The 12,487-nt window shown below is 35.0% G+C and overlaps 1 protein-coding gene across 3 annotated transcripts in view; it reads right to left on the reverse strand.

Moving 5' to 3' along the window:
• RC3H1 (ring finger and CCCH-type domains 1) overlaps nucleotides 1-12,487 on the reverse strand; it is a 56,695-nt gene that overhangs the window by 5,493 nt on the left and 38,715 nt on the right. For all 3 annotated transcript variants that reach the window (XM_033092423.1, XM_033092424.1, XM_033092422.1), the window contains exons 10-17: nucleotides 9,059-9,340; nucleotides 8,526-8,740; nucleotides 5,978-6,348; nucleotides 5,318-5,485; nucleotides 4,205-4,357; nucleotides 1,430-1,643; nucleotides 863-953; nucleotides 600-732 (exon numbers count right to left, since the gene is read on the reverse strand). In XM_033092423.1, the coding sequence (XP_032948314.1) occupies nucleotides 600-732; nucleotides 863-953; nucleotides 1,430-1,643; nucleotides 4,205-4,357; nucleotides 5,318-5,485; nucleotides 5,978-6,348; nucleotides 8,526-8,740; nucleotides 9,059-9,340 (1,627 nt within the window). The remainder of the gene's footprint in view (nucleotides 1-599; nucleotides 733-862; nucleotides 954-1,429; nucleotides 1,644-4,204; nucleotides 4,358-5,317; nucleotides 5,486-5,977; nucleotides 6,349-8,525; nucleotides 8,741-9,058; nucleotides 9,341-12,487) is intronic.

The raw sequence follows: 12,487 nt of genomic DNA on the forward strand, positions 1-12,487 counted from the left end.
CCTGGGTTTGTTTCAACCTCTGTGAAACTCATAAACTTCAACCAAAAAAGCAGAATAATAACACCTGTCTAACCTCCCTGTCAGGGACATGTAAGGATTAAATAAGAGGTGACAGTAATTTACAAACTGAAAAGAACTGTATTAATGAAGGTGTTGTGATTATACAGAGGATATTAAAGTCAAAGTTCTAAGCTTCTACTCTTTAAAGATTTATAAATAAATGCTGAGAATTAAGAGACTTTTTAAAAAAAATTAAAGAAATATGAGAAGTTAAAAACCTATCTTAAGAGAAAACATATGTTGATAAACACTGTATAACTGAAATGTGCCACCAGGGATTATAAAATCTCCTGTTGGGACATTTTAGATAACCTGTCATCTATTCGTAGGTAATAAAATTCTAAGTTTCCTATTGTCCCAGAACTGAACTCTTAAGTACTTAAATTCTTCAAGTACTTCTTGAAGAATGGGCACCTACACTAACTCTTAAGAAGTAGACCTTAAAATTTGTGTTCACAGCACCTCAAAAGATCCTCCTTTTAAAATCTCTTTGAGAACCCTTGAAAAACTGAAATAAAAAAATATCTATAGGCTGGTACCTCTAGTCCATGTAGCTGTGTCTGTTGGCTAATCTGATGGTTTAGCTGCTGCAATTCTAGTCGCAGCTGTTCCCTCTCAGCAGACGGAAGGGGTTTTCCGTGACTGGCCACTTCTGACATGGATATTCTCTCCCTTCAGTGAGAAAGAAAGTGTGGAATAAATTTAAAAGTTTATTTATTTATTTTAAATTACTGACCAGAAAAGCAAAGAGAAAGTGAATAATTTTAAAGGTTCGTAAAAGTAAAAAAAAAATGACTCGTACCTCTCACTGAAGTGTCCCTGAGAAGGTATGTTTTGATGAGGGGAATATGGAGAACCGCCCCAGCCACTGTGGGCTCCATACGGACTATAATCTGTAAGAGAACAATTCACTCTAGTGTGAGGAAGTCACAGACTTGATTCTATTCAGAGAGCTATAATCGAAAAGGCATTGGCATATTGTGTACACAGCTACCTGGAAAGATATCTACCAAAATGGTAGTAGGGTACTGGGGTTTGTTTTTCCCCAATGAAACAGTCTTTCCTTTGGTTTGAATTTTTGTAATTTTTCCTTTGGTTTGAATTTTTAAAAAATAAGAATGTATTATTTTAATAACAGGGAGCTACTGAAAAATAGGCATTCTTCATGTACAGACATTTAATTTTCATTTGTACCCCTAGAATTCCCTGGGTTATAATTACCTTTCTATTGGGATAATTCCAAGGAAAAGTCTTGAAGCTTGCTGTTTTGGAAGATTACGGAAAGCACTGGTTGTGAGTGGGTAGTAGGGATGGTGCCAAGGGGGCAGGCAGGTGAACCCTCCAATGCTCTTACCTCTGAGAATCTTACCTGAGATGTTAATAGGTTTTGTGGGAGCTCCCTGAGGTGCCATAGCCTGCATTGGGCCAGCACTCGGATATATTGTTTTGGAAGTTCGAGAGATGGCGCCAAACCGAGATACTGTTGGTCGGTCTCCAAATGGGATGAGGTCATCATCACTGGTTTCTGTTGCTCTTCTCTGATGATCCAATCGCTGGTCTCTCATTCCTTTACTCTCTACATTCTGATAATAAGTAAAATGAGAAATCCACCCCACATTTAGATCTCTAACATAATTTCCTCTAGCTCTGTAATAAAGGTAAAAAGAGTATAATGCTTACTGGTAAGACAAAAATCATTTTTTTGCCTTTGGCTGTCATATAAGACATTGTTTTTTAAACCTCTGACCAGTCCCCAATAAGAAATATATTTTACTTCATGACCCAGTACCTATATACTTTCAAATGTATTTTCATGACAAATATTTTTCCTTACTATAGGTAATGTACTCTTGTATTTATATTGTATGTTATTTTAATTCATTTCTTTAAAAAAAGGCCCATCATGACTCATTCAGTTAATTTCAAAACTCAATCGTCAGCAAAATACTGTTTAAAAATATAAGTGCCAATACAGGTTTTTTAAAGGGATTACAGTCAGAAAGAAAGAAATATTAGTGCAAAAGTAACTGCAGTCTAAAAGGTTAAAAATAATTGCAAAAACCTCAATTACTTTTGCACCAACTTAATACCGTGTTTCCCTGAAAATAAGACCTAGCAGGACCATCAGCTCTCATGTGTCTTTTGGAGCAAAAATTAATATAAGACCCGGTCTTATTTTAATGTAATATAAGACCAGATCTTATTTTAATATCATATAAGACCCGGTCTTGTATAATACAATATAATACTGGGTCTTATATTAATTTCTGCTCCAAAAGATGCATGAGAGCTGATAGTCCAGCTAGGTCTCATTTTTGGGGAAACACGGTAGGTACCAAGATAAACAGAAACAGAAATCTAATTGCTAGACCCTTGCTATTCAAAGTATATAGTCTGAAGACCAGCAGCACCAGCATCATTTAGGAACTCAATAGAAATGAGCTCCTAACAGAAAATTCTGACTGAATTAGGACGTGCATTTTAACGGATCCCTAGGTAATTTATATGGACATTAATGTTTTAGAAACATCAGGCTAGACTTCTTTCACCAGTTTAGCAGATTTTCAATTACACTAGATTAAGTTGGCCAACATTTTTATTCTTTACTGATTTAAGGCAATGAGTTTTCTTTTACTAGTATATGTTACTTTCATATAACCACCCTTTCTGAAAACCACGTACAAAGCAAGGGCTCCTGTTCACCTCCACCTTCTCAGCTCATCCCTGTTTTCTTAGGTGGGCTATTTTCTATGGCCTTAAAAAACAATGTGCCTCTAATCACAACACAGAAAAACAAAAGGTTCATTGTTGCTTCTTCCTCTTCCATATCCCTTTCTCTCGCGCTCCCCTGTCTTTTTTGGGGAGGTGGGGGGAAAGGCTGGCATCTAATCATATTTATGCTATTGATACCATTTCACTTATTTATAGTGGTATTAGCATCCAAGTCTTCCTTTTCTATTACCAAGAATTAGTTTTCTCTTAACCACATGGACAAGTATTCATCCATGAAAACCAACATCATAACCCAGGGAACCTTATAGCTAATAAAGGCAAATGCTTTAAGAATAATAGTCAAGGCATACCTTTGACCCAGCAGTACGACATGTAAGCATAACTGTCACGCATGTGCACAAGGAGACACACACACAGTGTTCACTGTTGCAATGTACATGATAGTAAAAGATCAAAAATAGCCTAAATGCCCAGTAACAGGAAAATAAATAAAAAATAATTTATGTATATTTATTGGATGATATCAGTTGTTATGACCTTGAACTGTAGGTTCAAATTTGGATACATCTCAAAAACAATGCTGAGTGAAAATGCATATTGAAGTATGTAACATATAAGGTCTATAAACATGCAAAACAAAACTGTTTAGGAAGTATAAAATTATCCATAAAAAGATAAACTCTCAATTCAGGATACAGGTTACCTCCAGGGCAGGAGGGAGGGAAACAAAAAATGAGATTAGGGAAGTATACACAGGAAGATTGTGCTACTTTTGTAAAGGTTTATTTCCTCAAAAAATAAAGAAGCAATTAAGATAAAATAGTGACATACTGTAAGCTTGGGTATTCGATAAACTGGTGTTTCATTATTTTTTGTTAAAAAACAAAATCGTATAACATTTCAGTATACCACAGCTTACTTGAGGTTAAGTAGCTGTTAGGTCGGAGCAAAAGTAATTGCGATTTTTGTAATTTTTTTTAACCTTTTAAACTGCAATTACTTTTGCACCAACCTAATACAATTCTGACTCAAGTACTATTGTTGTTTACTAGGTTCACCTGTGCTGTTTAAACTTCAGAGCTGTCAAAGGGTTATCAGTTACTTGCACAAAAAATCCAAGAGCTTGATTAATTATGCAAAATAATTCTGGTTCTAAACAGCTGCTGAATTAACTGCTGGCTGTGCAGAAATATAAATGTCCTTCTTTGACTAGATTAAATATGAGAGGATTTTTATTTATCCTGAAAGAAACAAAGAGCCATATACTTTAAATATAATTCAACCGCGTAGTATAGAATACAGCCTGAAACTCTTGAGCAAAGCTCAAAGATTTGTGCCTCCACGGTAACAGGGGATAGTTTGTGGGGTTAACCTTGACCAGTGCTACTTATAGCTTAGTCATCACACATACCATCATCTCCACACCTCCTGGTGCCACAACATCTTTGGGTTTTGCATCTTTGGTTCCAATGTAGGAGCCAATGGTGTCACATGACCAGGGAGAGTACTGGCTATAATCATTTCCTTTGTATTTCCCAGGTCCCTTCAAGTCTTCATCCAAAAACTACAGATGGAAAAAAAGGAAAAGAAAAAATTAGGAAAAGAAACAGAAGAAATTAATTCTAATAATACATATTTTTAAATCTAATACATCCAAAATATTACCATTTTAACATGTAATTAACAGAAATATATTGATGAAATATTTTACTATTGGGGGCACTAACGAGATCCAGTGTGTACTTTATGCTTATAGCACATCTGAATTTGGACTTGCCACATTTTAACCACTCATTAGCCACATGTGGCTAGTGGTTATCACACTGGACAGCACAGATCCAGAGATTCCATGTAATGGTTAATAAAAAACGCAGCAGATATTTTTGTGGACTACAAAATGCTGATTCTAAAATGTGTCTGCAAATTCCAAGGACCAAGAATAGCAAAGAAGAACAAAACTGAAAAACATACATCACCACATATTAAGACTTATAAAAGTACACTAAAGCCAATGTGGTGTTGGTACGTGTAAGGACAGAGAAACAGATCAATGAAACAGAACAGAGACATATATAGTCACCTGACCATGACAAAGGTGACCTGACTATGATAAAGGTGACTGCAGGGCGCTAGGGAAAGAATGGTCTTTTCATTAAATGGTGCAGAGTCAATGAAATAGTCTTGGGGGAAAAAAATAGATCGTGACCCCTAGACTATAAAACAAAAATCAATGCTAGATGGGCTGTAGATCTAAATGAAACAAAATAATCAACGTTTTACTGCCTTTTTTTTTAAGGAGGGCACAGCTCACAGTGACCCATACAGCAATTGAACTGGCAACCTTGGTGCTACCCACACCATACTCTATCCAGCTGAGCTAACCAGCCACCCAATAATCAACCTTTTAGAAAAAAGCACAGGAAAATATCTTTATAATCTTTATACTAGGAGAAGATAAACAGGATACAATAAACCACTGATAAACGAAAAACTGATAAACTGAGACTAAAAATAATGTGCTTACTTCCTCTTGATGGAAGCTAGGAGGCAATGTTGGTGAAGGTGCAAAAGGAGGTGGAGAGATAACTTTCCTTTCCTCTAGTTGGGCCATTATTTCCTTTCGTCTTCGATGTAGCTCATCTAGACTAGGATGGGGCTGGGGAGGAGGAGGAAGTCGGCTATAAGGAGGCTCCTGAAAATGCAAAGATTAGTAAAAAATGAAAACAAATTTCAGAGCATGTTCATTTATTTAGCACATATTTTAAATAAGCAGCTTGTTTACTCATCTTAACATTCAGAAATACTAAGACTTAATAAAACAAAGGAAAAAAAAACAAACAAAACTCCCCAAAACTCAGGATTTCCAAATTTAAGTTTTGTTTTCTTGGCCAGAGACCATAATTTCCAAGTAGGTCTAGAAATGTTAAAACCATCTAATGTCCAGAAACAAAAGAAGGGTTATTAGAGTGGGGTGGGAATTTTTTCCCCTTTAATAGTTTAACCAAAAAAAAAAAACAAAAAAGAAAAAGAAAAAAAAAGATCCAAAAAAAAAAATATTACCTACCCAAATTATGAAAAGACAAGAAAAAGGGGAAGCTTTCTTATTAAAACAAAAAATCACTGCAAGCAATAATCAAATTAAACTTATGTACTAAGAAAAAAAAAGAAAAAATATACAGCATACTCTGATGTACGGAGGTCTGATCTGAGTGGGATGAGGTGCCACTGGGTAGTACCCCTCCATCTGCTGGTATCTTTCTCTGGAATCTGGTACATAGGATGGTACTGCTGCAGGTGGAATCTCAATGGGTATAGGGCTCTCCCGGAAAATCTCCTCTCTTGGATATGACTGAGCAGGGTATACTCGACGGCCATCATAGTGTGGTGGATACATAGGTGGGTATTGTTGTGGCTGTGTGCCATATTGCGAGTTAACTACACGATCTTGGAGGTAGGGTGGGTAATGATCCAAGTAGGGAGGCCCCGGTTCAGGAGCAGATGGTGGAGGTCGGACAAAGCGAGACACACATTGTGGCGGTGGAGTATAGTACATACCTGTACGATGCAAAAGAGGACCCAAAAGCACAATGAGCCAATTGGTTTTTCTATATGAAACTTTTCCTTTAAAACTATTTTAACACTAAATAATTAACAATCCACTCATTTTTTAAGATATTTTCCCTCTGCTTATGTAGTCAAGTTAGCTTTATGAAAAAGAATGTAAAAATTATCCTCAAAACTCAATGAAAAAACGAATCAATAATCTACAATAATAGATTGGCTCTCTTACTTGTTTGAACATTTTCTGGTGTGCCTCAATGCAATGCAAACATTAGAAAGCAAAAAACTTCATTTCCCTGAAACTCATAGATTCCACAAATCACTCACATGTTTTAAACGTGAAATTGAGTTAAATGGAGAGATGTGGCACAAAGATCCATTCTGCTGGTGCAGATCCAGTAGCTACTGCATAGCTCTAGAGTTCTTGAGACAACAATTACCACAGTAGCTTCCCAATTTCCAGACTTCTGTCTCAAGTGATGCTATTCTCAAGCTAGCACTCAGGACAGAAGTTTCCAATTCCTACTGCTCCATTGTAACAGGTTCTATCTGCAGCAAATTCTGGGACTTGTTCCTGGAGGCCTAGCTTAAGCCTGCGTTTCCAGTACCTTCCACTGATTTTGTAGGCACTTAAGCCTCCTGCATCAAACCTCTTTCTGCTTAATACTGAACCCTGACTGATACACTATATGTAAGGTCACTTCAACAAAAGTAGTGGGGTTTTTCCTGCAATGGATGGTCAAAAGCAAGATCTAAACCAACTTTTATCTTAGTTCAACATGTATTAATAATGCTGTGCCAATTTAAAACTATTATTTTGAAATCAGAGAAGACATTTCTGGTTCAAAATTAAGACAGCCTTGGGAAAAGGAAATGGAGAACAGCTTTAATCTTTCCCAGTTTAAAAAATAATAGCACTATACTGTTTCTTACAAAGCAATCCAACACTTCAGTTTAAAAATCGGATGTTTATTTTTTTCATATGAACTGTGTATGTGAACCCTCAGTCACCTCCTCTCCTCCACTCTCCATACCTAGTATTGTCATTAATAAACTAGCTGATTTTTCCAATTTGTATGTTTTCTAAAATCCTTTTTTGCTTCCCACCACACTAATCCAACCTCAACACTCACACCTGAATGAATAACAGTTTACCTACCACTACTTGACTCTAGACTCTCATCTTTGCAATCCACTAGTAAATTTTTCTTTCTATGCCTAAACCTATTTAAAGCACTCTTCCATAAAATTTTTTTAATTCCTCAAGTTCTTAACGATTTCCCTTTAGTCTTGCAGTTAATTTCTACCACACTAATATTAACCACAACTAAAATTAACATACATACACAAACAGGCATATCGCGTTTTATTGCACTTTACTTTACTGAGTTTCATATATAACTGCATTTTTTACAAATTGAAGGTTTGTGGCAACCTTGCACTGAGCAAGTCTGTTAGTGTCATTTATCCAACATGCCCAGATGATAGCATTTTTACCAATGAAGTATTTTTAAATTAAGGTATATACAATATTTTTTAGACATAATGCTATTACATACATTAAAAGACTACAGTACAGTGTAAACATATACACAGTGGGAAACCAAAAAAGTCACGTGACTCACTTTATTGCGGTACTCGCTGTACTGCGGTGGTCTGAAACCAAACCTGCACTGCTTCCAAGGTCTGCCTGTGCATATACGTTACACAGTTTTCTATTCTGTACTAACATTGATTCTACGCTAGAAACTCTCTAAAAGTGTATTATGTGCTGCATTTTTTCATATGTATTACAGGGCCCAGATAAGTGCATATTTAATTTATACCCACTGTAATATTAACTTCCTTTTTTGTATTTGAAGAAAATTTTGTTCAGGAAAATATACAGTCCTTTGTCAGCAAATTTCTACTGCCTACTGGGGTGACTTGTTATTTCCATAAATATATGAACATATTTAATATATAAATGCATTTAGTAGTTAGGGCAATTTTCTTTTACAGCTTTGCTACTTCGTTTCACACTAGTTGGTCATAAAATCCGTTTTTTCCCAAAGTATTAAAAAAATACATCTATTTATCTTAAAGAGGCCACTGCAAATATGATTCCTCTTACTTCAAATGGTTCTCATTAAGAAAAGTGAGACGTAAGCAAATAAATGAAAGACCATTACCCTGCTGATAAGGTGCTGGTTCAAAGGGTGGAGCCGCTCCTCGAGGGTCCTGATAGTACACATCCGCCTGCTGTGCTGGATATAGCTGGGAACCCCGTGGGACCATCTGAAGTGGTTTGGTGACAGGCATAGGAGGCAGGTCTGTTGGCCCCCTTGGAGGTACAGGGTGCGGATTCACAGGTAAGGCAGAAATACTCTTGGGGACAGATTCTAACCTACAGGAACAAAATTCTGCAGTCATGTTTAAGGCCTCAAAAATACTTCTAATGTATACAAACTTAAACATACAAAAAAAAAAATTGCCACAGTTTTGTAAACTGATTTCTTCCAATAGTCATTGCTTCTACAAATTTTGCAAACTTTAATTTTATTTCACCTATGCTAATTGTTTCTTAAAAATCACTGATACAAGAAATAGAAATAAAAACACAACAAAATAATGGCTAAAAAATGAGTTGAAAGAAAACATACAGATTATTCGTTATGTTTACAAAGAAGTAACTTTAAAATCAGAGTTAGGAAAAATGACATACAGGTCCGGAGGAGATCCAGGGGCACTACTGCTCAGATGATCTATCTTTCCTGGCTTCAGGCTGGAGTCGTAGCTGGGGTCTGTCCCTCGGGGAATCAGCTGGGTTACCGTACTCCCTGCTGATACAATTCCATTTGGCATAGCAGGGGGTTTTCTGCTGGGCAGATCCACTGCACCTTCATCCGGAAGGATGGCGGCTGAAGGCAGGCCCACTTCATTAAGCTGACCTAAAGAGGCACTCAGGGGTCTCCTGGGGACCAGGCGTTTGTTCATTTTACGAAATCTATAGAAAAGGCAAAGGCATACACCAAAAACCAAAATTATAAAAGCAAAAGCAAGAACTAAAACGTATTCAAAAGAAAGATACAAAAGTTAAAGATTCCAAGCACATTATCTTCTAGAAATTCTCTTCAAACCTTGGCTTTAGCTGTCATCTTGAAAACGTGTGTATGCACTCGTGTGTGTGTGTGTGTGTGTGTGTACGTTCTATAAAATCTCAAGCAAGGCACACATAATTAAGTATAAAATTCCTCATAATGAGTATTTGTAACATTACAAATTGTGCCAATTAATACTTATATTAATCATAAGCGTAACTTACTGTTATTAAAATTCCGATTTCTAAAACTTATTGGACGAGGAGGTAGAAAAGCTTTCAGAGTATAGTTTCTGAAATATTTTACTTTAGCTTCCTCTCAAATGCCTTAGGATACAGTGCGCCTATATTATAAATTAAGAATAAAACAAACCAGTGTGCACTGAGAAAAAATTTACTATTTATTCCATTAAAATTTTTAAATAATCAAAAATTGCAATTTGTATCAGATATAATTCAGAAATACTGATGTTACGTGTATCGACATAAAGCTGAAATTATTTGAAATTTGAGATAATAGAAACAATATAGAATGATGCCTAAATTTTAAACAGATGCTCTGGTATAAAAGGCATGTAGATTCTAAATCTAACCAAAGGAAAAAAAATGAAACCATCAGACCCTAGTATCCTTGTTCCTCAACAATGAAAGAAAACCTATTTACAACTATCTAGTGCATTTAAAAAAATAATTTCAAACACAAACCCTCAAAAGAGAAATGCTATTTTTCCTAACGTTTTCCATATCTGACAAGTTTGGGGGGGGAGGGAGAAGGGAACCTACCTGTCAGGGGTAACCACTGTTAACCGTTTGGAAAATAATCATACAGATTTTCCCTCTATAAACTGCCTTAATATTCATATGTATGTAAGATTATTATTTACAGAAATAGGGTCATATATAACTGCTTAGTAATTCCCTTCCTCCACTTCATAATCTTGGATATTCCTTTATATCAGTACATTTTAGGTTATTCCTAATTTTTTGCTATTAAAAAATGTAGTAATGGATAATTATATACATGTGTTTGCACCCTTAGACTAAGTCGAATTTCTAAGTCTAATGTATGTACATTAGAAATTGTTTTAATGCTCCCAAACTATTATCACTCCTTATAATAAATATCTTTTTTCATCATCTCATCAAACACTGGGTGGTATCAGTCTTTGTTAACTGATAGTTCAAAAATATTAAGGTGTTTTTAATTTGCATTCTTTAGCAATTAGTGAAGCTGAACATAGTTTCACATGTTTACTGGCAGTTAATATTCTACAAATTGCCCGTTTATGTTCGTGATCCATATATCTACCGGTTCTTCTCTTACAGAGTTGTATGTAGCTCATTTTATGGTAAGGATAGCAGCCCTCTGGTACGTCATTTCCCCACTAATCTTTTTGTTTTCAATTGTGGTGTTTGGGCCATATCTTAATTTTTAATTTTTATGTAATCAAATTTATCAATCTTTCCTTTATGGATGCTGGGTTATTCTTCAAAAATCCTTTCCTACTGTAAGATTATGTAACAACAATAAAAAAAATCTGTGAGTACTCTATGGTTTCCTGCTTAAATATTTAAATCTCTGATACATTTATAATTCATTTTGGTGTAAAGAATCTAGCTCTAATTATTTTTCAAATGGATAGCAGTTATTTCACCATCATTTTTATTAGTGATGTGAAATGCCACCTTTTAGCACATATGCTAAGTTCCTACATGCATCTGGAACTCTTTCTAGATTTTCTATTATATTTCATTTATCTATTCCTATGCTAATACATAGTCTTTCCATTACACTCATAATACAGTTAATAGTTATTAGCCTAGTCCCTGCTGAACACTTCTTTTTTCAGAATTTTCCTGGCTATTTGCACATATTCTTCTAAGAGAATGACTTTGTTAGGTCCTAACTAACAACCATCATGTGAACATTCCAACTGGGATTTCACTGAGTTTATTGTTTGAGACTAAAAAAAATCTTTATGATGCCCCGTCTTACCCAACAACATAGTATTCTTCATTTGTTCAATTTTTCTCTTACATTCCTAGTCAGTTTACTAGTTCAAGTCATATAGGTCCTGAATATTTCTTACTGGTTTGTTATTTGGCATTTATCTTTTTGGTGTTGTTAATGCAAAAGAAATGCTTAATTTCACTTTTCTTTTTAACTGGTTTCTTTTTATAGTTTATATGAGAGCAGTTCATTCCTTCAAACTAACTTTTTTGATTTGCCACCTTGTTAAATTCTTGTTTCTTTAGCTTCCAGTACTTCTCTTGAGCTGTTTCATGTAATAACTATATTTATAGCTATTTTACTCTTGTTTATATACATTTGCTACTATTTCCAGAATATTGAATAATAGTCTGAGTAGTACAAATTTTGCCTTCCTCTTGATTTTAATGAGATTAGATGAAACATTTTACTGATTAATCATACTATCATACTGGCTTTGAAGATATGATTATCATGTTGAGAAAGTGTCTGATATTTTTGTTCTATTAAGGGATTATGATCTGTCATGGACAATGGATTTTATTCAAATGCCTTTTGGCATCTTTAGATATGATCACATGGTATTTCTTCTCTAACCTACAGTAACTAATATTGTGCTACTTTTGCACTTAATCATGGTGTCTATTTTAATGTATTATTGAATTCTAAGTTTAATATTTGGGATTTTAAAAATATTACTATGTGAGATAAATTTGTAGTTTAACTGTGCTGTCTTTGTCAAACTTATTACTGGCTTTATAGAAAAATTAAGAAGCATTCCTTTCTTTCCACTATGTGCTAGAAAATGTAACAACGTCGGAATTATCTGGTCCTTGAAATCTGAAGGAAAAAAAAAAAATCTATGAAATTGAACCTGGCAATAAAATAATTTGTTGACTACCGCAAAAGACAGTATTTCCCACTGGAAATGCACTGTTTAGTTAGTTAAAATCAATCAGTTAAAACTGATAAAAATTCTTAGAATTTTAATTTTTTTGGTAGTGACAGTGACTCACTGCTAGATTTAGCTAACCATAGTTTCCTATTTTTAGGCACGATGTAAT

This window comes from Rhinolophus ferrumequinum, chromosome 22 (genome assembly GCF_004115265.2).
Source record: "Rhinolophus ferrumequinum isolate MPI-CBG mRhiFer1 chromosome 22, mRhiFer1_v1.p, whole genome shotgun sequence".
NCBI classification, from domain to species: Eukaryota; Metazoa; Chordata; class Mammalia; order Chiroptera; family Rhinolophidae; genus Rhinolophus; species Rhinolophus ferrumequinum.